Source organism: Canis lupus, chromosome 5 (assembly GCF_003254725.2).
Source record: "Canis lupus dingo isolate Sandy chromosome 5, ASM325472v2, whole genome shotgun sequence".
Taxonomy (NCBI): domain Eukaryota; kingdom Metazoa; phylum Chordata; class Mammalia; order Carnivora; family Canidae; genus Canis; species Canis lupus.
In genome coordinates this window covers 21,581,939-21,608,920 of record NC_064247.1, presented here as the reverse complement: position 1 = coordinate 21,608,920, position 26,982 = coordinate 21,581,939, and the positions used below count along the sequence as shown (strand labels likewise).

The window sequence follows — 26,982 nt, the reverse complement described above, 5'->3', positions numbered from 1 at the left end:
TTACTTTATTTGAAGGAATGATACAAACGAAAGAAGTAGATGTTTCGGTAACTTATAGAAAAGGTAAAGGTAACCCCAACATGCATGCACTGCCTCGGTGACCAGGGAAGTCACCCTGCGGCTATGGGAACCAACTTTTGATTTTGACTCAGATCATGATCTCAGGGTTGTGAGATTGAGCGCCGCATAGGGCTCCATGCCCGGCAGGAAATCTGCTTCAGATTCTTTCCCTCTGCCCTTCCCCTTTCCATCTCTCAAATCAATAAGTCTTAAAAAAAAAAAAAAAAAAAGGCAGCCCAGCAAGACAAAACACATTTAGACATCAACTGCTTTACTATAGCCAAACATCACAGGAAAAACAACAACAACAACAACAACAACAAAATGGCCCTACCCACATCAGCAAAAGTTGAGTGAGAAGTCTAAACTTCCACCTTGCCAGGCACCCCAACCTCCTCCTGGGATGTTATGAGAGAAGACCATGCACAGAGCTGGGAATCTTCATCTTTTCATCCCCACAGGGCAGTAACAAACCCCACTCCTCTCTGCAGTGTCAGGGAAGACCCCATGGGGAATCTGGACATTATCAACATAGCATAGTACTGAGTTCCCTCACCACCACCTCCCCGCTCCAGTGGTATCAGCAAAGACCCAGGGCAGAGTCAGGACTTTTACTACAGCCTTTCAGTAATAAGGCCACCCTAAGTAAAGTGTTCCTGTAAGCCACATGAGGAGCTTGAACTCCCCTACCTGCCCAGCAGGTGTGAGGAACCCCTTCTTTAGGTAGCAGGGAGCCTGGCAGAAACAAAGCAGCACCTGTACTCCCCACCACCCTCACCACTGTAATGGTGGTTCAAAGGAAATCAGCTAGAACAAAGTTTAAATAAGATCCCAAGTCTTCTAATGTCACAAAATGTACAAGTTTCAGGCAAAAAAACCATTTATCATAATAAGAACCAGAAAGATTTTTTAAAAACAGTGAAAAAAGACAATAAACAGATCCCAACACACCAATATGACAAAGATGTTAGAATTACAGGGAAAAAAATTTAAAGAAGCCATCACAAAAATGCTTTAACAAACAATTATGAACATGTTTGAAACAAATTTTGAAAATGGAAAATCTCAGCAAAAAAAAAAAAAACAACAACTATAAAGTCACAGAAGAAAGAAGACAAAGGATCAAATAAAGATTTTAGAACTGAAAAAATACAAAAGTAAAATAAAAAGCTCACTAGATAAGCTCAATAGAAAAATGGAAGGGACAGAGATGGGGAAAGTCACTGGATTTGTAGATAGAATGATAGAAATTACCACATCTGAATAGCAGAGTATAAAAAGGACAAATGGATGTATAGAGCCATAGGCACCTATGATACTATAGCAAATGATCTAGCATTTAAGTCTTCACTCTCAGAAGGAGAAGACAAAAAGGGGCATGCTGTAAAAGTAGTCAAAGAAATAATGGCTGAAAACTCCCCACGTTTGGAAAGAAGTAAACCTACAGATTCAAGGAACTAAATGAGTCCCAAACAGGATAAATAAATTTTTTAAAAATCCACACCAAAACATATAATTAAACTTCCAAGAACTAAAAGCCAAGAAAAAAGTCTTGAAAGCAGCCAGAAAAAAAAAAAAAATGATAACTTAGATATAGAGTTAAAAATGTGAATCACAGCAGATTTCTCATTAGAAGCCACAAAACCAGGAAGAAGCACAACATTTTTCCAGTGCTGAAAGAAAAACAAAACAAACAAACAAACAAAAAACTAGGACTCAAGAACCTGAAAGTCTGGCAGACACATGGAGAAAGGAGATCATTCATGCATTGCTTGTGGCAATATAAAATGGTACAGCCACTCCATAAAACCGTTTGGCAGTTTCATAAAAACCTAAACATGAATCTACCATACAACCTAGCAATTACTCTTTTAGGCATTTATCCCAGAGAAATAAAACTTTATACTCACACATTATGTATATGCATGTTTATAGCAGTTTTATTTATAATCCTTAAAACTAGAAACAACCCAGTTGTCTTTCTTCAATACGTAAATGGTTAAACGAATTGTGACATATCCATACCATGGAATACTACTTAATGGTAATAAGGAACAAAGTACTGCTTCATGTAAAAATCTAGATGAATCTCCAGAGAACTACGCTCAGTGAAAAAAAAGCCAATCCCAAAAGGTGGCCTACAATAGGATTCCATTTACAACATTCTTGAGATGGCAAAATTACAGAAGTGGGGAACAACAGTTTAGTGGTTGCCAGGGGGTTGAGGAAGGGTTTGGGGGAAGGGTATGGCCATAGAGAGGAACATGGAAATGTTCTGTATCCCAACTGCATCATGTCAATATCCGTTTGTAATATTATATTGTATATTATAGTATCGTCTTGCAAACGGTTACCATTGGTGAAAACTAGGTAAAGGTACACAGAGTCTCTCCACTTAATAGCATGTGAATCTATAGCTCTCTCAAGAAGGTTAATTTTAAACAAAAATAGTACATACTCCTAGAAAATTTCAAAATGCAGATTAGGAAGATCTAATTTGGTTATTATACACTAATAGATACAGTACTAATATATTTGGAGGCTTTTTTTTTTTTAATTTTTATTTATTCATGATAGGCACACAGTGAGAGAGAGAGGCAGAGACACAGGCAGAGGGAGAAGCAGGCTCCATGCACCGGGAGCCCGACGTGGGATTCGATCCCGGATCTCCAGGATCGCGCCCTGGGCCAAAGGCAGGCGCCAAACCGCTGCGCCACCCAGGGATCCCTATTTGGAGGCTTTTTAATTGTATTGATCACTTGTAATCACAGCAAAAAAATATATAGCTCATTAAACCCCCCTCCTCCTTTTCAAGGCCACATGGGAAGCTTTAAAGAATTACAAGGGCTCTAAAGCTCATGGATGGCTCCCTCTGGGCCAATCCTCAATTGTGGTGGAATTGATTTATTTTTGAGTACCAACTTGGAACTATTCTAATGGCTATCTCTGGTACTGTGTGCACAGAATTTTGAGGTCATCTGCAAATCCAAATAAGAATATTGTGATTCATTAGCGATGTCCATCATGGCATGGGTTGCAGGAGTGGTAATATACATGCCACAGATTTATCATCTCCATTGGCTGGAAGAAGTTTAAAAACAAAAAACGAAAACAAGAACAAAACAGCCTCACATACTTCAAGAGACAATTAAGAAAATCCTCTGGGCAAAAGTTCTTAGAAACCCATTCTTCTGTCACAAGTATTATGATGTACTACATATAGTAACTATTTTATACAGTCCTTCCATTTTTTAGTCAAACTGCATATGGGAATAATTCCTACAGAAAATAGCTAATTGAAATCCAAATATCATTATGGAACTAAGAAATGGGTAAGAAACAAAAACTAGACAGGACTAAGAATCAAACTGGCAGAGGGAAGACTTAAGACCATCGTGGTTTTAAAAAAATGAAATAAAGATAAAGCAATCAGATAAATCATTATGACAGAAAAAAGAAATGATCCCACATCGAGAGAGCCGGTATCCCTAAAAATGGGTGGGTGGAAGTATTAGAATATTGTCAACGATTGCTCTAGAAAAATTAAATCTGCAGATCAGAAAGGAACACAGTATTTTGGGGAAAACTGATGTGGAATGACCAACACACGGCTATAGACTTCCAGGACAGAGGGAAAGGTTTTCAGTCTGGCGGGCAAAGGAAGTCACCCAAGAAAGTAAAAGTGTGTGTTTGTGTGAATGAAGGGGTTTTGCGGGGCGGGGAATCAAACTAGTTTCCGATTATCTCCACAGTATCATGCCAAAAACATCGATTTCGTGTGAGGTCTGTGAAATTGAAAGAGAAAGAAAGCGTGACCTAAGACTTTAAGACTCATTCAACTTGTCCTCAGGGGGAAAAAAAAAAAATTAAGAGTGCTTATTTCTACAGCTTGCATAGCAACAAATACTACTGTATAAAGTTGAAAAAAACAAAAAACAAAAAACAAAAACACACAAAGTTTTAAAGATAAAAAGTTTTTAGCTTCCTGGTGTTGAACTCCAGAGAAATCTTTCAGCGAATAAAATATTCTGTGGCAGAAAGTTGACGAATATTTCACTTTAGGTATCTTTGTTTTGCTAAGATACTTGAATTCAATTTTTAATTTTAGTTACTCGTTAAGTAGCTCCTATAGTATGGTTTTTCTTATTGAGTTGTATATCACTTCTTACATCTATATACATGTATAGGATGACTGGAAAGACGATCACTATTTAATGTTAATAATGGTGGTTTCTGGCTGGATGGCAGGAGGGATTTTTTTTTTTCTTGGTGCTTTTTTTTCTGCTTAGCTGGAATTTTTAATCAAATTTTTAATTTTAATTCCATTAGCTTCAATCTTATAATGAGCAGTTGTCACTGTTATAAGTCATAAGAGGTTTACAAATAGAAATAGATCAAAATCTTTAGAAGACACAAACAAGGGAATTTTGTATCTTAAAGAGTAATTTTAAAATAAGCTCCCAGTGGTCTTGCGAAATTAAGTAGTGATGATGGGTAACAAAGGAGATAACAGGATACCTGTTTTAAATGGGGCTAATGAAGAAACACAAACTTTTTTCTTGCAAAAAACTGAACTAGAAAAGTATTAAAAACATAGTGCGTTTATTTAAACTGTTGCTTTTCATAATTCATTGAATCTTATCCCAGGTCAATATCTTCATTCTATTACCTTACTGAATACATTCGTTAGTGTTACATAAAACTTCACATAAAATTACATACAAATTAAAAGTACAGTTAAGAACATAGTCATGATCTGTGTGAAAGGATTCACTGTTATGGCACCCTAGTCCCTGATGGGAGTACTTTTTCTGTTTTGTGGGCTTCACAACCTTAGACTCTCTTCTGTTTTAGAGAACATAAAGCAGCTCCTCTGAGCTCTATGCCACGAGGTGCCCAGCCACTGCATTATCGGTTTGTGTTCACCCAGTGGTACCTGTCCACCCGGTGGTTAGCACCAGACCTCTGACCTTTAGGATGTTTATGCGATGCATGAGAAGTGTTCCCTAGGAGGCCCATACGGCCATCTGCCATATTCTTTTTGCGGGAGACATGGAACCAAGATTGAAAGGGCGGTTTTAAGTTTTCAACCTGGGGGGAAAAAAGTGAAAAAGAAAATATGAAGGTCATCTGTAAAGTAATAAGCTAGACCTAAGTACTAAACATAAACCCATAACTCAGAAGCTAAGCCTTCAGAAAGCATAGAGAGTACAAATGAATAAAAATCAAAGCAGATAATGCTCCTTGGAAAATTGGCTTGCATAGGGGGCAGGAAGGTAATAAAGTCATGTCATACCTTTTAACAAAATTAAATCTTTAGTCCAACTAAAATACTTGAAAACACATCTTCAAATTTATGTATATTCTTGGGTTCTCTTCTACCCCACCATTCCCCTCATTGGCTTAACCCAAAGCTGTCTAATCATGACCTCTAGGGCTGAGGTCTCGAAATATCCATTTTCAACATCCCAAATGACCAATACAGATGTTTTGCAGAGCACACTGAAAAGAAATTGTTCCATGAGGATATAGCTGACTATAGATCTGATCCCCAGATGGAAGGAAACCTTTCTAAGAATAGAGTTATCCATCAAAAGATGAATGGATAAAGAAGACGTGGTCTATGTATACAATGGAATATTCCTCAGCCATTAGAAACGACAAATACCCACCATTTGCTTCCACGTGGATGGAACTGGAGGGTATTATACTGAGTGAAATAAGTCAATCGGAGAAGGACAAATATTATATGGTCTAATTCATTTGGGGAATATAAAAAATAGTGAAAGGGAATAAAGGGGAAAGGAGAAAAAAATGAGTGGGAAATCTCAGAGAGGGAGACGACATGAGAGACTCCTAACTCTGGGAAACGAACAAGGGGTGGTGGAAAGGGAGGTGGGCGGGGGGGTGGGTGTGACTGGGTGACGGGCACTGAGGGCGGCACTTGATGGGATGAGCACTGGGTGTTATGCTATATGTTGGCAAATTGAACTCCAATTAAAATATATATATATATGTAAATTAAAAAAATAATAGAAGAATTAAGGGCATATATGTCATTACATGATTTTAAACATTTATACATGCAGAATTATATAATAAACTGTAGAGTTTAGAAACAAACTACAGAAAAAATATTTGCCAGTAATATGAAAAGGGATTAAAATATTTCTAACCTTTGAAGAGAATGTAATAATAATATATTAAGACCTCAAGTGGTAAATTGGTGAAGAAAAAATTCATAAAACAAGTACCCAAAACATTTGGGCACTTAGAGATTTGTTTTTAATGTTTACTTAAATTAAGTAGTCTATAACAGCATCTTCAGCAATGTATTTTTAAATGAGAATAACCAATTTTAGGAAAAATGATAAAATACAAACTTTCACCTAGATCTGGTTAGACTACAAATAAACAAAACCTCCTACATGGTACTTTGGCCATACATTCAGAACAGTAAAATGTCCCTATCCTATCAGCCAGTAATTCCATAGACATGGAATCAAATATCCAGAAATAACTTAAAATTCAGTCATCTTTACAAATTATCAGCTTTTATATCACAACAATGTGGAAATAATCTAGATGACTGCCAGTAATAGATTAGTTAAGTAAATTACAAGGGAAAAAATATTAAAATGTTAAGTATTTAAATTATTTTAACATAAGGGATTAATTTCAGAAAACATACAAACCAGTATATACATACAATGTCAACAGACAGTCTGTCTAGATCCATGTTTTTCAAATTGAGGGTTGCCACTATTTCTGAGTCATGAGATCAATTTAGGTGACTGAAATCACTTTAATAGAAAATATGGGGAGCACTATGTAAAATAAGGATGAGTATTGTTTAATGAAACCTACTTCCAACATACAAATATACCTGTCTTTCTAAGAGTTGTGGTTAAAATATATTTTGCTTTATCATTTATTTTTTTTTTAGAAAACTTTTCTTGTGGTGGGATTATAGACCTTTAACCATTTCTTAATATTCCAAATTTTCTATAAATGGTATATTATTTTCTACTGGCAAAAAGCCCACTAATTTTAATGTTTAATCATGAAGGAATTTGGATTAAAGGAGACTTGTGTTCAAATACTACAGAGAGAGGGGAGCTCAGTGGTTGAGCATCTGCCTTTGGCTCAGGTCATGATCCTGGGGTCGTGGGATTGAATCCTGCATCAGGCTTCCCACAGGGAGTCTGCTTCTCCCTCTATGTTTCTGCCTCTCTCATGAATAAATAAACTCTTAAAAAAAAAATGCTACATGGAGAAACAGGACTATAGAAGACTATGCAGCTCCTGAGCACTCAGCCAAGTAGAGAAACTGCATATAGAAGAAAAAAATGTTTCCATAATATTAATATTGTGATTTAAATGTTTATAGTTTTTCCATTTTCCACTTTGACAGTGAACAATTTTTTTTTTTTTTAGAATTAGAATAGGAAAAAAAAAAGCATATAGAAGAACTGGAACACACATTACCTGATATATACTCTTAGGATTACTGACTTTAGGAATGATCTGAGGTTCTTTGTTAGAACTTTCTTCATCCGAGGAAATGCCTGAGGTGGAGTCTAAAGTGGCTCTATTAACAGCAAAGCTGATCTGCTGGGTAAGCTCCCATTCCTCCCACCTGCCTTTAAAAGAAGCAATTGTAAATGGATGATTTTTCTCACCATACCTAAGTAGGAGAAGAAAATAAAGTATTCATCAGGGATCCAAAATTTCACAAGATTTTTTTTATCTCTAATTTTTTTTCTACAGACCACTTTACTCATTTGCAAAAAGTTATTTTACTCATTTTTTTTAAAGATTTTATTTAGTTATTCATAAGAATACACAGAGAGGAGAGAGAGGCAGAGACACAGGCAGAGGGAGAAGCAGGCTCCATGCAGGGAGCCTGACATGGGACTCGATCCCGGGTCTCCAGGATCACACCCTGGACTGCAGGCAGCGCTAAACCGCTGAGCCACCAGGGCTGCCCTTTACTCACATTTTTAAAAACATATTGAAATGGTTTGACAGTTAAGCAAATTAAGAGACATTGTGACCTTCAGCTAGCACAGGGTTGTAATTAACGGCGGTCTTTGTAAGGGCTCTCAGTGAATTTTTCAGAAAAAGACAAAAACTAGTTTCTTTCAATTCAGCTAATGGATTGCATTGCAACTTCTCTGCCGCCTAGATACTGCTTATAATACTTAGGCATTATAATCTACAGTGGGCAATAACGTGTAGTGATCAAAGGCAAATTTGAAATACTACGTGAAGTCTTTGTGCTTCTAGGCCATCCACTCCTACCGGAAGTTTGTGCAAATAAAGTTTGCATCTGAAACCTTAACCAGCCAGTGCCCTCCTTGCCACTAACATAGGTGTACAGAACTATGCAACCCACAGTTTCAGGGAGGGTCACACCACCTCCCATGAGATTACTCACCTACAGCACACTTCAAAGGGATCTACCCACAGGGTCATCTCCTTTGGAAGTCCCAGGTGAGAAAAATCCACGTTACTTTCAGCACAAGCCCTTTCTAGAATGGGATCTTTATTCTGATTATTATTTATCCTGATACACCTTTCAAAAGCAAGGAAAGGGAAACAAAGACGTGGGGACAGGAGCCTTCGTAGAACAATCATGTGATGAACAAACAGCTCCACCCTCACCCGCAACCCTACCCAGTCCCCACCCTCCACAGTTTTAGGGATAGAACCATCAACTTGTAACAGCTACTCATAATGTAAGTTGCATCACTAAGTCACACAATTAGTGTGACGAATGTTCTCTGCATATCTTTTGTGGTAAGCACAAGATAGAGACAGCTTAACCCACCTTACATAAGGGGTTTGCCCTATAGTCTTCAACTATATTTAAACTATATAGTTTTCAACTATGCACTGCCACCTGCTCCGTGTCTTTCTCTCAAGCCCACATTCCAATCAATTTAAGACCATAAAACTTTTGTTCCTCAGACACTGGCAAAAGAATCATTGCCAATGGTTATCACTTGCTACTTCCTTCCCTTTGCCATCATATACACCAGCTCTCACCTGAAGGCTTGCCCTTTGGAAGGGCAGTCAGAGTGCCAGTGACTTCTGTAGGTTTCAAACAAGATCGTCATCAGCTTTTCTGCAAAGTCTTCTATTTGCTGTTTACTCAATTTATCATGTTTTTTTACCAATCTTGTGACAAAGAAAACTGCAGTTGCAATTTCATCCCTCATGATTCAAGGGAAAGGAGGTCTGTAATCATTAAAAGGAAGTGAAAATAAAATAGAAACAGGTCACACTGATTATCAACGTGTATTTGCCATTAGGAAGTTTTAGGGACCTTAAATTTAAAACAGAAATCACTTGTTTATCCTTTATGAACTAAAGAAGCACATCGATAACTATCAATTAACAAAACACCAACGAATACCAATTCCTCAACCAGTTTTCAGTATTTTCAAAGAAAAAAGACTCTCTTTTTAAAAGTTTAATACACTTAAGAAACAAATGAAACACGATTATGCAACTTAAATTTTTTAAAAAAGTCAGGATCCCTGGATGGCTCACCAGTTTAGTGTCTGCCTTCCACCCAGAGCATGGCCCTGGAGTCCTGGGATCAAGTCCTGCATCAGGCTTCCTGCTTGGAGCCTGCTTCTCTCTCTGCCTCTCTCTCTCTCTCTCTCTCTCTCTCTCTCTGTGCCTCTCATGAATATAAATAAATAAATAAATAAATAAATAAATAAATAAATAAATAAATAAAACCCTGATATGGGACAATAAATTATACCCAAGCACTGCTTTTAAAAAACATTTACAGAGAGCAAAACATTTCAGGATATAGTAGTTCTAAAACGTGGCTCTCAGGTTGCATGCATCAAGTGAAAGTTAAGGTTAATCAAACATACATGATACTTGCCAGAAAAAGTGCTTTGGCCCCAACAGAAAGTGGGCCAGAGTTAGAAGATACCCTCCCCCACACCTGTTCTGTTGGTTTTAGGCTGAAGTTTATATAATCCCGGGTCCCAGGGCAGGACAGGTGTGTTTAACCTTACACAGGTGCTGTCCATTAGGGTAATTAGATAGCTCCTTCCAGGTCCCCATCAGATTGCTATAGGTAGAGTAAGTTCTTTAAAATGGTCAAAGATCTTCCATTTGGATTTGTCTCTTCTATTTTGCTGATTATAACATTAAAGTCTTATCTCTTATGACATAGATTGAGAATCAAGCCTTCACCTTCCATATCTAACATCCTACATTCCAGTCATTTTGTCTCTAATTGTAATGTCAACATATTAAAATATTTTGTCTTAGATCTCATATAAAATTTAAGACAACTTTCTTTGAACAATCGTTATGTTGACTACACACGTCTTTTGCTAAGATGTTTATTTGTAAAACAAGTAGAAGAGATCTTGGAGTTTATCTAGTCTCACTGATTCTCAAAGTGTGGGTCACTGACCACCCCGTTTGGACCCACCCAGCCTCTTGTTAAAAATGTGGATTCGTGGACCTTATCCCAGATCTGTTGAATCAATACTTCAAAAGGTGAAGCTTGAGAACCAGTAGTTCACAAGTTCTTCCAGATGATTCTTTCACTCAAATGTAAGAACCACCACACCTGACATATAATCTTTAATCCCACAGTAAGTGGTCATTCAGGTTCTTCATCAGTGAAAAGGAATTCATTCCCTTTAGAGAAAGCCCATTTCATTTCAAAAAGCTCCAAATACCAAGCAGTGCTTCCTCCCTTGGAGGCGCTATTTCCTCCTAACAGAAGCCTTGGTTCTTCCCTCTGGAACCATAGACTGTATCTAATACTCCACCACAAGAAGACACTTCAAATACCAGCCTCTCCTGGGTCTTCTCTTTCAGAGGGCTAACCTCAACTTTTTAACAGTTCTTCCTATAGACACATTACTCAGACACTTCACCAGGCTCAGGGCTCTCCTGTGGAGGAGTTTCAGCTATGTTGATCATGCTTGTTTAAATTGCAGAGCCCAGAAAGATACTAAATGCTCCAGGTATGCTCTACCATTACAGATTAGAGTGGGACTGTCTCCTCCTTTGCTGCAAATACTGTATTTCTAGAATGTAGCCTCAGGTGCCATTCGTTTTGCTGGCAGTAGCATCCCACCACTGCCTCACAATGAACTTGCAAGTAGTCTTTTTCACTAATGCTATTGGTTTTTTACATCTTTCCCTTCCTGTACAGCATAATGTTTAAGAATATGGGCTTTGGAGTTAGACCTGGATGTGAGTTGCAACTTTACATCTCACCGTGTAATCTGGAGCAACTTCCTTATCTCCTGAACTTTCAGTTTCTGATCTGTAAAATGGGAGGGACAAGAGTGATGCCCCCCACCCAGATTGTTAACAAGATTACAATGAATGACATATTAACGTACCCAGTCCAAAGCCTGCCTAGCAATTGTAACAGGAGGGCAGTATTGCAGAGCAGTTAGGAAACCAGCTCTCATGAATAAATAAATGAAATCATTAAAAAAGAAAAAAAGAAACCAGCTATGAAATAAAGCATCATGGATTGAATCCCAGTCCTTCATTTGCCAGAAATTTAGAGAAGTTTCTCAGTCTCTCTCATCTTCAAAATCTCATCTTTAAAAAAGGGGTGAAGTATAGTACCTATATCCTTGGAACCAGACTTCTAGATCTGGAACTCTTTCTGGGTTGTTATGAGAATTAAGTATAAAATGCCTAGAGCACCAAGTACTCAATAAATGCTCTGTAGATGATAGATTACTACTACTATCATAAGGCTCTTATCCAGATTAGATTATAAAATTATATGAAGTATTTAGCAGAGTGCCTAGCATATAATAAGTGCTCAAAAAGTGGTAGCCTTTCTTATTGATAAATAGTAAATTTATCATTTTATTGTCAGTCTTTACTAATGCTTTATGGATTAGAAGGAGGTATAAACAATGGAATATTACTCAGCCATTAGAAATGACAAATACCCACCATTTGCTTCCACCTGGATAGACCTGGAGGGTTTTATGCTGAGTGAAATAAGTCAATCGGAAAAGGACAAACATTATATGATCTCATTCACTTGGGGAATATAAAAATTAGTGAAAGGAAATAAAGGGAAAGGAGAGAAAATGAGTGAAAATATCAGTGAGGGTGACAAAACATGAGAGACACCTAACTCTGGGAAATGAACAAGGGGTAGTGGAAGGGGAGGTAGGCGGGGGGTGGGGGTGACTGGGTGATGGGCACTGAGGGGGGTACTTGGTGGGATGAGCACTGGGTGTTATGCTATATGTTGGCAAACTGAACTCCAATAAAAATTTTTTTAATAAATTAAATAATAACTTTTAAAATTAATTAATTAATTAAAGGGGGTATAGAACAACTGCATTTTGCAGTTATACCTATCATATTTCATTGTGTTGAATTTAGACCATCACTATAAGGAAACAGGATTCTGACCCAATTTTGTCATTCAATAAATTCTCTTATCGTTTTGTCTACCTGTTATCTGTAAATTTGCCAAGAATGTATCCTGTTACAAGTGAAAACAAATGAGTACAATAAAGATCAAGCAGGGGCCCCTGGGTGGCTCAGTCAATTAAGTGTTTGCCTTTGGCTCAGGTCAGGATCAAGTTTGGCTCCCTGCTCAGTGAGGAGTCTGCTTCTCTCTCTCCCTTTGCCCCTCTCCCTGCTCATGCTCTCTCTCTCTCTCTCTGAAATAAACAAAAATCTTTTTAAAAAAAGAGTAAAGATCAAACAAAGTACTTTGACAAAATCCAAGTGGAAAGATTTAAATGTCATTCTGTAGCCTGTTTACCATAATATTAGTATTACTCTTTCGAAATTATATATATATATAGAGAGAGAGAGAGAGAGAATATACTAGAATAGAGAAATACAAATATTTACTATAGTGTTGCTATGAACTAAGATTTTCAATGTAAGGAAAAGGGTAAAAGTGTAAAAATCAAAGAAATTAAGTAAAAAATTATATCATGTTAAATTTGAAATGGTAGTATTAATATGAACCTGAGGTTTTTTTCCAAAAAATTTGTATTTTGGTTCTGTCCACTGAAAGGCCTAGAATCAATGAGCAATCCTTATACTCATTTTGTGGTCTCTAAATACAATTTCTTACTTAAAAAAGTCCTTGGAGAAATGACTGATTTCAGTTCTGGTTCAGGTCATATATTACATGAGCCTGAAATATATTTTATCAGAAAGCAAGAAAACTATACAAAACCAGTGGGTCATGTCAAAAGACATAAAAACCTACATGAAGAGCTCCCATTGGCCAAAGATAGGTCATTTTGAACACTAATAAATACTGAGGTTCTTCAACCAGTTCTCCTCTTCAGGGTCAACACAATCATCCCCCAACTGCTGGAACTATCAGATGCTGATGGCTTATAGCTGCATCTCTCATTGGAACTTACTCTTGGAAACTACCTCACAGTAAAGATATCCTCCCATCCCCTGCAAGGCGTGGCCTGCTGTGCAGCCACTGACTGGCTAATGTGGGGATACAAAATCCTGGCTTCCTTGCTATTCTAAAGGGCTATCCCATTTCCAGAACTCCCCATAAAATAGACTGAGTGCTCAATTGCAACTGCACCATTGGTCTACCTGTCTCTCCACCCAGTCCTATCTTTGTCACCCTCTCATGTGTATCCCTCAAGAGGACTCCCTAATAAACTTGCATGCAGTTTCCCATCTTAGAGGCTGTTTCTAAGGAACTCAATCTACAACAGTTTGTACCAGGGATGTTTTAAGAAAACAGACTCTAAAATGGAATTCTGGAAATGGATTACTCCCTCCTGGCTGGAATAAAAACTTCATTGCTAGTAGTAGTAAAATATGGATATGGATGGCTCCTGACATGCTGGAGAGTATAACTTAAAGCTTTCACCAGTGATGAACTGAAATTAATTATAGATATTATTACTGGAAATACAGATAGGATTGCACTATCTTTGATGCTTTAGGAGATATGAGAAAGGATCATCTAAAGACTGTGAAAATGGTGGCTGAACACCTGGATATCTAGTAATGATATGATTTAACAAGGTTGGTTCAATTCAATTTATTAAGTATTTAAGTATGTACTATATACCCAAAACATATAAAAATAAAATTATGACTAGGACCTTAATGACCTTCCATTTTTATAGTAACTTGCTGATTTCAGCTTTCCATTATATATTTCTTGTTCCTCTTACTCAGTTACAGGGGTTTCCAAACTACTGTACTTTGGAATCACCTGAATATCTTTTAAAAATACTGATGCCTGCCATCAGTCTACCCCCCAGCCATTCTGATTTCAGGGGAATGGAGTGCAACCAGGGAATCAGGACTTTTAAAAGCTTCCCCAAGTGATTATAATGGGCAGCAAAGATAGAAGAGCATTAAGAGAGATAGCTCCCTAGCCATTAAGGGAATTTCACATTTATTTTATACTCTTGATTGCTTCGTAATGCCTTGAGCTCAACAAAGATTATTATCACAAATTTGCATCATTTGTCCTCATCTTTTCTAGCCTTTGCTGGGATAACTTTTGCAAAGTTTTTTTTTTTTTTAATTTATGTTAGAAGTAAAAAAAAATTGGAAATCAGGACAACTACTCATATATTGCTGATGTAAAATTTGCTTTGGAACTAAGGCAGCATATGCATTAGCATATCCTCAAATTTCTCCTTTTCAAATGGTTAGTGTTTGCATTTATAATACTGCAGGGGTGCCAGGCGTTTATTAATTCTTTCATTAGTTCACCTTCCCAGATGACATACTGTTACAGTGCATTTTGAGTTGGTGCAACCCATTAGCTGATGAGGCTTTGAACCCTCCCTAGTGATATTTTCTGCAACAGGCCCAGGCAGGCCTGGATGTTATGAATAGAACAGTAGAATAACAATGTACTTAGAGTTCAGGAAAGAACAAATAGAAACTAAACATCATGCAAGACTTCCTTCAGTTACTTGTTTATGATGATTTTAAACACCTTACTTAAATCACCTCCTAGACATAATGAGAACTAGAACTTCTACTATAATTGACATTCATGCCATGACTATTTACTGACCATGTACTGCACGTGAGATGCTGCTAAGTGCCGCGGGGTTAAAAAAATTTTGTTTCACCTGTCCTTTCAAGAGGTTTATAATCTAGAGTAGGAAATCAGGTATGTACACAGGGACTATTTGGATGCAGAGTTTTGAGAAGTGGGATACTCAAAAATCCCTCCAAGTTTCCAGCATGAATAGCCAAGACAATAATGTTATCATTGAAATAACTGAGTTCAAAAAAAAAAGAAAGAAAGAAATAACGGAGTTCAACAGAAGAGCTGGTAGAAAAAGAACAGTGGCCAGTTCAGATTGAGATGTACTGAGTTTTCTTTTTTTAAGATTTTATTTATTTATCCATGAGAGACAGAGAGAGAGAGAGAGAGAGAGACAGAGAGACAGAGAGAGAGAGGCAGAGACACAGGCAGAGGGAGAAGCAGGCTCCATGCTGGGAGTCCGACGTGGGACTCGATCCCGCGTCCCCAGGATCACACCCCGGGCTGAAGGTGGCGCTAAACCCCTGAGTGACTGGGGCTGCCCCGTACAGAGTTTTCTATGGCAATTAAACACCCAGGTACTTCTCCGATTGACTTATTTCACTCAGCATAATACCCTCCAGTTCCATCCACATTGAAGCAAATGGTGGGTATTTATTGTGACGAACATTATATGGTCTCATTCATTTGGGGAATATAAAAACTAGTGAAAGGGAATAAAGGGAAAGGAGAGAAAATGAGTGGGAAATATCAGAGAGGGAGACAGAACATGAGAGACTCCTAACTCTGGGAAACGAACAAGGGGTAGTGGAAAGAGAGGTTGGGGGGGGTGGTTGAGATGACTGGGTGATAGGCACTGAGGGGGGCACTTGGTGGGATGAGCATGGGTGTTATGCTATATGTTGGCAAACTGAGCTCCAATAAAAAAAAAGAAAAGAAAAGAAAAGAAAAGAAAAGAAAAGAAAAGAAAAGAAAAGAAAAGAGAAAAGAAAAGAAAAGAAAAGAAGAAAAGAAAAGAAAAGAAAGAAAAGAAAAGAAAAGAAAAGAAAAGAAAAGAAAAGAAAAGAAAAGAAAAGAAAAGAAAAGAAAAGAAAAGAAAAGAAAAGAAAAGAAATAAACACCCAGGTAGTAATCAGCATTGACAGGATATTAGAATTTAGCAGAAGATCTAGCCTGGGTCAGCCTAAACCAACCTCATATTTAAGTAGAATAGAAAATAGATGCTAAAATTTAAAGACAAACAAACAAAAAACAAACGCCCCAAAAACAGCTCTTCCACTTTTTTTTTAAGATTTTATTTATTTATTCATGAGACAGAGAGAGAGAGAGAGAGAGGCAGAGACATAGGCAGAGGGAGAAGCAGGCTTCCTGTGGGGAGCTTGATGCAGGCTGGATCCCAGGACCCTGGGATCATGCTCTGAGCCAAAGGTGGATGCTCAACCACTGAGCCATCCAGATGCCCCTCTCCCACGGTTTCTACATAATGTCTAAAATTTCCATTATTCAGGCATTTAGTTCCTTGATTAGATGTCTTTTCAGGATTTCCCTCTGAAAATGTCAAATGGGTTATCCCTAGTAGAACAAAAGAATCCTGTTCTGTCCAGAGATGTTTGGAAAAGGGAAGGAAGCCTGGGGGAAATGAGGTTTCTGGCCATTCGGAATGAGGATGAAGAATGAAGGGGAAGCACAGCAGAGACATATTTCACCATCTTATTAAGTCTATAACAGAATCGGATGGTAGAAAACTCGAAAATGATCAAAATGACTTTGCACAAGGTAAGACCTTCCTGAATTGCATTCCTCATTTCAGCATGAGAGACTTCAACCCACCACTAAGGTATCTACAAGCCCTGAGGTTCATCAATTAACAGTAAACCTTGAAAATTTGCTTCTACATTTGTCTTCTTGATCTTAACTAAACTTCAATATTTAATGATGTAAAAAGAGGTGAAATAATTTTAAAATACCATCTACTTTGAACATTATGTTCACTGGACTTTTTACATGATAGCCAGTCTTAACAGCAGACCTATTTGATTTCCCTAGTGTGCCTTCCTTAAGTTGGGAATTCCAGCCATTTGCAAGTGCCCATCATTGCTAATGAGGAAAAAAATACAGATGGTTGAGCAAAAAATCCCACTTCTGACAGAAGAGTATTTTTTTTATAACCTCAAATAAGTAGTACCATCTTACGAAGCCATGAACTCTTCCATCCCATTATGTTCAAACCACATATTAAGGAAGTTACACTAATTGTTGAAACAAAATTTGTATGGCAAAATGTTACCTGATTAAACTCTACAGTTATGTGATGTTAATTTAAACCCAAAAGATATTAAATTTAGAGCCACCTAATCTATTAAGTGAAACATTTACTGATAAACTAAATGAATCAAACTATCTGATGCTTCTTTTTCATAAAGTTACCATGCAAGTGTATTTACAACAAGCCTTTTTCCTACTTTATTTGTATTTTCTATGTGCATTAATAAGTAATCATAATGGAAGTGGTATTGTGCTAGAAGGCCCATATATATATATATATATATATATATATATATATATATATAGCCCTCCCAGAGGACCAGAAGAGTCCTCTCTTCTGCTTCTCCTTGTAGGCTCAAAATTTACTTCTTCCTGCCAGCCCTTACAGAGGACATGGATACTCTCAAAGTTAAGTCCCTAGCCTTTTGCTTACCTCGCTCTGTTTTCTCTTCACTGACATGTCAGTGAAGTCACATATATATGAAATGCATCAAGTTGGAAACCAAGATATTCCACTGCAAACCATTCAGGATGCAAGAAACTGTATACATAGTGCTCTGTACTAATATAGTAAATGTGTGTTATATACACCAGCACCACTCTCTGCTATTATGAAATGCTAATTTCAAAAATGCAATAGAGTACTGGAAAATAATATTTTCTTACTAATGGAAGATACTACTCCCAGGCTCCAAGATTTTACCCGGAAAGTAGGAATGGAGCTTGCAATTTAAACAAGTTATAGATGAGCTAAAAGGGGAAAGACCATATACACTTGACTGAATGTTTGAACTTAATGACATCCTTGAGATATATTCTATGGAGATAGAGGAAATAAAGATAATAAATCAGAATTATGTGACTTTTTTTCAGAGTTATAAAAATTTTTTAAACTGAGGAATACAAACCCCGCCTAGAAAAAAGGATTAAGGGCCAAATGGGAGAATAGAAATAAAAACAAAAATAAGTAGACCTCCAGTGGCGCTTAAAAGAATGGCATAAAGTATTTTCATGCTGACGAATTTATTAACAAGATAATCAGTCAATTTCCTGCTTTTGGCTTCATAAAGTTACAGAACACATTCTAGAGCTTTTAAGAATAGACTTTCTTCAACTGTGCATTCAGATCATCTGTTGTCTGTACTGAAACTCTAAAATTACTTCTAAAATCCTTAAATATCTACCTGAGACTTTTTGGGGAGGCGACAGAGGCTAACCAGTATGGGGGAAGCAGCCAGAAAAGTTAATATGTTTCCTAATAGTCTAGAGAAGTCCATGGACCCCTCACTGACTCAATAAATAAAGCCCTGAGACAACAGTCTGGAAAAGCCAGTACAGTCATCTACTGCCCACTGACCAAGCCTTATGACCTGATGGTTCCCAGACAACTATTTCCCTTGAATTCATATATTCCCTTGAATTCATATAGGTATATGACCCTGTTTACAATAGCTTGGCTTTTGTGGGAGTCCTCTCTTCTGCTTCTCCTTGTAGGCTCAAGATTTACTTCTTACTGCCAGCCCTTACAAGAGGACACGGATACTCTCAAAGTTAAGTCCCAAGCCTTCTGCTTACCTCACTCTGTTTTCTCTTCAAGAAAAACACCTTGCTCTGTCCTGGGTGGACCAGAGCAAATGTTGGAGGGTCAGTAAAATATAAGACAGCATACCTCTCCTGGAGATCTCATTCATCCTTAGGACTTCAACTGTTGCACCTTTAGGAAACATCTAAATCCCTCCTTTCAAGAGTTGCAGCCCCAAATATCCAACTCTATGAAAGTCCTTTCATCACCTAAACTAAACATGCCTGAGCATAAATGCATCATAATTAGCATCTTACTAGATTTGCCTCCCAGCATCTTTGAAACTAGAACGTGGAGGTTCATCTTGTTCTCCCTCCACTTTAACCAGTCACTAGGTCTTATGCCCTTTCCTTCCCCGAATCTTTCCCATTCATACCAAGTGATTCCTATATCATTTCATACCTAGGTCATTAAAATAATTACCTAAATGGATGCTGAGTCTCCCCAGTCTCCCCCTCCTCTAATCCATGCCACTCTATTAATTACCACAGAACAACATGTGGTATAAGTCATAGACCCCTGCAGGCAGGAGAATGAGATTAAAACTCCTGGTAGCCTGACACCTATAGTCCCCCATGATCTATCTCCAACTTACCCACATCTCTAATCTTATTTCCCCAAGTGGGGACACACTCATTGCTCTCCCAACTGACCACATATGTTACGGTCTCCATGAACTGGCTTGTATTTTTCCCTCACAAATTGCTCGTCTTACCAAAAATACCAACCTCTATCTTCTCCCTTTATCTATGTCCTACTTTTCCTTCTAGATCCAGCTCTATCCCATAGTTTCTGTACAACCTTCTCTGTGTGCCAACCTTCGGTGATTTGCCTTTTCTTTTTTGCTAAATACTGGCAATAATGAAGCTTACGTAAGTTGTGCAGCCACTATAAAAAAAAAAAAACAGTATGAAGATTCCTCCAAAAAAATAAAAATAAAAAATACCATATAATTCAGTCATTCCAATTCTGGGTATTTATGCAAAGAAAACAAAAACACAAATTTGAAGAGATTATGCACCCCAATATTTATTGCAGCATTATGTACAATAGCCAAGATATGAAAGTGTTCATCCATAGACAATTAAACAAAAGAGAAGTAGTGGATAGATAGATAGATAGATAGATAGATAGATAGATAGATAGATATAGATGTATAATGGAATATTACTCAGCCATAAAAAGGATGGAATCTTGCCATTTGTAACAATATGGATGGACCTAGAGGGCATTATGCTAAGTGAAATAAGTCTGACATAGAAAGGCAAATACCATATGATTTCAGTTATGTAGAGGATCTAAAAAATGAAACAAACAAAAAACAGAAAGAGATTCATAAATACAGAGAACAAACTGGTGGTTACCAGAGGAAAGAGGATTCAGGAAATAGGCAAAATAGGTAAAGGGGATTAAGAGGTACAAACTTCCAGTTATGAAATAAATAAGTCAAAGGGATGAAAAGTACAACATAGGGAATACAGTCAATAATATTGTAATAACTTTGTATGGTGATACATGGTAGCTACACTTAGCAAACTATTTCATAATGTATATAATTGTCAAATCACGATGTTATATACCTGAAAGTAATTTATCAAATATTTAATTAAAAATTTAAAAATTAAAAATTAATTTTAAAATAATAATGAATCTTACATTATTCAGAAGACTTAAAGCATGTATAAATCTAACAATCTTGGTATATAATGTAAATATATATAATATAAATAATATATAGATATTAATTATATATTTATATTGATATAATTACTAAACCATCGCTATCTTAATTATGTACACAAATCATCTCTCCAACTAGACCACAAATCCTGTGTTCTCTCAAGATGGCAAATATGCAACGTGTTTGCTCCTACTGCTGAATCCTTAACAAAAAGCTCAAGCAACTTCAGTAATAAAGTCTCTTTTTTAGATCGTTTCTGATTTACTTTAACATTTTCATACTGAAAGCAACAGTATTGATTAATCAATAAATATAAATAAGCTAATGAAGAATCTGGTGCACTCTTACTAATAAGAACACAATGAAATGAAATCAGAAGTATGAAATTATAAAAATTCCTGGCAGTTCATTTTAGCTAGAAAAAAGTCTCCTCTCATAATTGAACAGATTCATTGATGTTTAGCTCTTCAAAGGCACTATGTTGACTTCTATCTAGTCTTGCATCAACATGTAAACTAGTTCCTAAATAGAGTGTCATAAATGTTAATAAGCTAGTCTGATGTTTATTGATCAATATAAAAATCAAAACATGGTTCTCTATTTCCTAAGAGAAAATATACATTTAGAAAATAGGTTTAAAAGAAGCTGCTAAACTCCAACAATTTCTCATCAGTCTGATTCTTCATTTCTTCCTCCAAACAACATCCTCCAAAAGCTATGAAGGCTAAAAAATGTTCAGATGGTGTGTCTGTGTTATATTAAAGAAGAGAGCAAGTTTGTCTCCGTTTTAATTCCCAATTCCCATCACTCTAGTCTTTTATCGAGGAGTGGTAAATTTAACCAATACAAATTCTCCAAAGCTGAACCAGAAGGTATGTGTTTTCTATACTCTTCTGGGTTTGTTCCTAATCACCAACCTCATCTCCTCTCCTTAGCACTCCTTCCTCATCACTCGAATCACCAAAAGCCCAGAAATTCAATAAAACAGTAAACAATTGCTCTGAAAGGTACCTTCCTGGTTTTGTCTAAAATAAATGCAATCTTCTGTTTGGTCATTTAAAACACCACAGGCATTCTTACTTAGATTAAATCATGGGTCTCCCTGGTCTCCAGGCATGCCTAGACATGAACCATAAAGGGAATGAGATCCTTGGAGTTTCTCTAGTAACTACAGGCCAAATCAACAGCAACCCTAAGAAGAAGCATTCTTTGAAAAAAAAAAAAAAAAGAAAAAGAAAGAAAGAAAGAGAAAGAAAGAAAGAAAGAAAGAAAGAAAGAAAGAAAGAAAGAAAGAAAGAAAGAACGAACCAGGACAAGGCCACATTTTTTTCCTCGTTTTTACTTTTTTTAGTTGCACTACCTGCAAAATAAACTGCGTTTAAAAAAAGTGATTTTTGGAAGCAATGCATCTTGATGACTTTTACATATGTTTTCTTTATTTTTAAAATTATCTTTGAAGAAAAGCTTTAAGAATCTAAAATTTCAAGGCATCTGCTGCAACCACTACCTTGGAGGGCAGCAATCTAGCTCAGGTAAGAAATGTAAGATGCGACTAATCACAAAACATCAATCAGGAAGAGGTATTTAATATTGTATCGGGTGAAGTAAATAGCAGTTTGGAAAAACAGAATTGTTTTTATAAGGATATCCTAACCAAAACTTGTGAGTCTGCATATTGTTAATGGAATGGAAGCTATTTCATTCCTGCATTTATATATGTATGTATATTTAACTATCAAATACAAAACTGATTCTACAGTTACCTCTAGAGAGCTCACAGGCTAATTAGCTCTGATTCCAGCATTTTGTCTGGTATGGCTTGGGACACTGTACATGTTAAAGAAGCGTGTGGGATTTATGTGGTGTATTCTACAACACTGTGCCTCTCCCAAAGATAAGATGAATGATCTTATCTGACGAAGTGATCTGCCTTTTGCAATTTAACTTTACAAGTTAATCTTGAGAATCAATGTTTTCTGCACTATACATTTTATACTTTAATTTCTTACTTCTCACTTTGGTGTTCTCAGAACACAGGATGCATCTGGCCAAAAAATGTGCTGTCTTTTATTGGAAGATAATGCTGTAACATTCAGGCTCATCCTTGGGAAGTTCTTCTGGCGGTTTAATAGTGTGAGTTTAGGATCTAGATTACCTGCCCCTAATTCATGCTACCAGTGGCATCTATGAAACCATTTCCTAGGTTTAGGGAATCAATCTCCAGCTGGGAAATTTTCCTCTGGGGAAAATAATTTAGATCTAAGCTTTTGGAATCAACAATGAGTGTGCTATACCAGATGCATGGAGACGGTACTGGAGGGCCAACCAACTCCACTCCACAAAGTGTGGGATTAGAATGTTCTTTATCCTTTCCTGACTCATTCACTGAAGGAAAAGAGGGGAAGGAGTAACTAAAGGAAAGAAGTATTAGTAGAGGTCTCCCAGAAACTCTCTGTAACTGTCTTCTTTTTGTTCAATCTACTCCAAATACACACATAATACATCTACGTTATCAGATGTGGAATTGTGAGAATGAGAAAATGTAACTGGTTCGCAAGACATCGTTTTTCTGGCCACCCAGCCCTCACCCTGAATAGCCAAATTTAGTCTTGCTTGCAGGACCTACTGAAGCCTGCCTCCTCAGAGAACCTTCCCTGACAATTACAGTTCTCACTGATGCCCCGTCCTACCCTCTTCTATTTGTCCCCAGCTTACCAATTTATCATATATTGTCTTGGGTTGGTCAATAATGCGTGTTCACATCTTGTCACCACCTGGATTATACATATGGAGGGTAGAATGCGTGACCTTAGGTGCTGAACACATAGCAGGCATTTGAATCAACATGTGCGGACTGAGCTTTGCTCTAACTACTGGATGAGAAGAGCCGAGCCGACCCTCCCCTTCACCGCAGGGCCCTCCGAGGGTGTGAGAAGCCCCAGGGGAAGACAAGGGTGCGGAGGGGCCCCTGGAAGGCAGTGCTCCCACAAGCCAGAGGCCGCGCAGGCCTATCTCCCTTTGGAAAATCGGAGCCTGCAGTCTGATACCGGGCCAAGCTGTTTTCCCCGTCGAGGACGGGCGGGAGGGCAGAAGGAGCTCTTGGTCACCACTGCCCTAGCAGGAAGAGAAACTCGGGAATCCGCGCCGCGGCCTCCAGGGCCTCCCCCGCAGGGACTCGCCCCCGGCGGGGCCCGCAGCTCCCTCCCCGCCCGCCCCTCCCCCACCCCGCCCCTCCCCCACCCCCGCGCGCCCCGCCCCCTCCGCCGCGGGGTTCCAAGGGCGGTTGGCCCGCCACGGCCACGGGCACTCGGCCACTCGGCGCTGCGGGGCTCTCGGGGCTGAGAGCGCCGGCTCTAGGGTTCGGGCTGGGGGCTGAAGACAAGTTTTCTGGGACGGAGCGGCCCGGGGAGTGAGGAGGTGGGAGCCCGACCCGAGAGGAGCCTCGAGGGAAGGACCCGGGAAGGGAACCGGGGGCGGGGGGCGGGGGAAGGGGACCCGGGAGGCCCGGGAGGCCCGGGAGGCGGGCGCGGGGACTCGGCGGCCTTGGGAGGAAGACGGGGACACTTGGCGCTGGCCCGGGGGGCGCGGCCGGGGGCGCAGGTGTCCGGCAGGGGCCGGGCGGGGGCGCCGGGGGGTCCGGGGCGTCGTCCCGGCGCCCGCGCGGGTGGCACCGCCGAGGCCGGGGGACCCGCGCCCCGCGGCCCGCTGGCTCGGGGCCTGGAGCGGCGCCGCCGACCGTCCGGGAGCTGCAGCCCGCGGGCGCCCGGTGCTCGGTTTGTAGGCAGTGTAATTAGCTGATTGTACTCTGCTGCTTACAATCACTAACTCCACTGCCATCAAAACAAGGCACAGCATCACCCGCCGGCCCGCGGGCAGGAGGACGCCACCCCGGGCGGCAAACGGCCAACCCCGAGCGTTGGCACCAAGCGACGCCTCGAGAGACCTGATGCGTCAGCGATTGCGGGGCGCAGGGCTGCGCGCCCAGCACGTTGTCAGCCTGCGAGGACACTCCTGCTAGGTGGCCGACGGCTGCTGCTCCAGGCAGCTCAAGTCCCAGCTACCCCGGGAGTAAAAGCAAGATTGGGCAAGCCGCCTGCGGGAGAGCGAGCGACAGGTGTAAAATGTAATGGCTTCAACTGTGAGCTAGAGTGACATTGAGATTTGGGGGAGGAGCCCTATGTAACGTCTAATGCTGGACATGCTGCCCTTGATCGCCAGTATGTAGTAAGGGATTCGCCAGCCCACCTGCTGAAGTGAGCTACGGTTGAACCAGGGAAAACCAGTGTGATTTGTCTGTCACAACGTATGGGGCACCGACTTGAGACTGCAGTGTGTGATGGAAGCAAACCTTGTTTTTCTGTGAGTCTAGTTACTAGGCAGTGTAGTTAGCTGATTGCTAATAGTACCAATCACTAACCACACGGCCAGGTAAAAAGATTTGGGAATCATCCAAATGAGCTGCCCATGCACATCAGCGTGTTAGGGGGAGGGAGGGGATTGGAACGCTCGAATATTACCCATTGCCTATTAATAGCTTAACCGAGAGAGAAATCAGTATTTTAGCAGCTAAATACACAATGTATAGTTTATATGTCTTTATAATTTGTTTCCTTCAGGCTCTTAACCCAAAAAAAATTTTTTTTAGCTAATTGGGAAATAGGATATTTTCCTTCACTGATCCATGTCATTGTATAGACTTGTGATAATCAACTTTTGAACTGTGAGACTGTATTATTTTGAAAGAATAAAGTGCCCTAAGGTCCTAAGTTGTGATTATTACCTTTCCTGAATTGGCTTTACAATGTCCATCTCAATTCCTGCCACAGTAATTGCAACTTTGCTATGGCTGAAGTGGTTTCATTGTTCCTAGATTAACGAAATCTCCCAGGAAAGTTATTCACTCACACTTATTAATATTTTTATAAGGATACATTCATATTTTTCATGATTTTTTTTTTTTCAGGAAGGGACTGAGTTCACACATATAGTCCTTTTAAGTGATCATTTACAACTGTTGCAGTGCAGGCAGCATTCGGTGAGACTGATTAGTAAATGCATTTACAATCTAAATCCACCTTCTTCCGTAAGATTTCTCTTAAGAGGATGGGGCAGAGGGGAATATACAACAAAAACCTTACACAGGTACTTCCTGGCCCAGTTCAGAGCTCTGGCTCCCATAGACTAGGATGTTAGCTGCTCTATTGAATTCTCCAACCAATATCCACATAGGGTGTGCTGAGCTGTGGCAATCTGTTGTGGGAGGAGAGGTGGGTTGGGGTGGAAGAGCTAAGAATTTAAAAGCTTTATATATTTAGATATATTTGGGGTGGAGGAGGAAGCTGGGTAGGGTGTGGGTTGAAGGCTGGCTGAGGTTGTAAGAGAGCTAAGTGCTGCCCTACCGAGGCCAACGGGGACAAGAACCACCCCAACCTTGATGTTTTGACTCTTCCTACCCGGGCCGCCAAGGCTTGGACTGGTCCAGAAGCCTGTGATAGTGCAGAAGTGGGCTTCAGAGAGCCCACAGGCACGCGCTGGACCCCAGCATCTACCCAGGAGAGGAAGGAGGGCTTGGGGCGGTGGTGGCCGCCAACTTGACGGTTCTCTGCAGGGCGGGGCTGGCAGAAGAGGAGGAAACTCGGAGCGGCGTCCTGAGTTGCCATGGAAACGAGGGCCGGCGGAGGCCTCCCCAGCCACCAGAAATCCGTTGAAATTTGTCCCCAGGGATTACTGGTGTTCGCAGGATCTTCCGAACAGGATTCCAACTTGGCCAAGCAGTTCTGGATCGCTGCGTCACTGTATCCTACTACTGAATCCCAGTTGGTGCTGCCCCGAGGTAGCAGCCAGCGCCTGCGGGTGGCCCGGCCCTCTAGGCCCCCTGGGCATGGTGAGTAGCTGCCTCCCGCCTCTGGTTTCTGCCTCCACCCTAAGTAACCAACCTGGAAGAAACCAGAGCAGCTCCCAGGAGAAACCGACAAACCTAATTCTAAAATAATCTTTCATTTCATTGGGTGTGTGTGTATACATATATATGTGTGTATATGCACATATATATATATGCCACATCTTCATCTTATATACAATGGAATATTACTCATCCATTAGAAACGACAGATACCCACCATTTGCTTCAACGTGGATAGAACTGGAGGATATTATGCTGAGTGAAGTCATTCGGAGAAGAACAATCATTATATGGTTTCACTCATGGGGAACATAAAAAATAGTGAAAGGGAATAAAGGGGAAAGGAGAGAAAATGAGTGGGAAATATCAGAGAGGTTGACAAAACATGAGAGATTCCTAACTAGGAAATGAACAAGGGGTAGTGGAAGGGGAGGTGGGCAAGGGGGTTGGAGGTA

General features: G+C 39.4%; 2 protein-coding genes across 3 annotated transcripts in view; one reads left to right on the top strand and one right to left on the bottom strand.

Moving 5' to 3' along the window:
- The window catches only part of BTG4 (BTG anti-proliferation factor 4), a 33,998-nt gene extending 10,171 nt beyond the window's left edge, over nt 1–23,827 (bottom strand). The window contains exons 1-5 of one of the 2 annotated variants that reach the window (XM_035716515.2): nt 23,341–23,827; nt 9,112–9,303; nt 8,501–8,638; nt 7,549–7,747; nt 4,997–5,151 (exon numbers count right to left, since the gene is read on the bottom strand). In XM_035716515.2, the coding sequence (XP_035572408.1) occupies nt 4,997–5,151; nt 7,549–7,747; nt 8,501–8,638; nt 9,112–9,284 (665 nt within the window). In that variant the 5' untranslated portion in view covers nt 9,285–9,303; nt 23,341–23,827. Of the gene's footprint in view, nt 1–4,645; nt 5,152–7,548; nt 7,748–8,500; nt 8,639–9,111; nt 9,304–23,340 lie in introns of those variants that run through there. The other variant, XM_025465585.3, reaches the window with a different exon arrangement.
- Nucleotides 16,771–26,982, top strand: part of HOATZ (HOATZ cilia and flagella associated protein) — a 31,940-nt gene continuing 21,728 nt past the window's right edge. The window contains exons 1-5 of the mRNA XM_049109719.1: nt 16,771–16,873; nt 21,439–21,497; nt 23,983–24,042; nt 25,589–25,660; nt 26,347–26,509. Coding sequence (XP_048965676.1) covers nt 16,771–16,873; nt 21,439–21,497; nt 23,983–24,042; nt 25,589–25,660; nt 26,347–26,509 — 457 coding nt within the window. The remainder of the gene's footprint in view (nt 16,874–21,438; nt 21,498–23,982; nt 24,043–25,588; nt 25,661–26,346; nt 26,510–26,982) is intronic.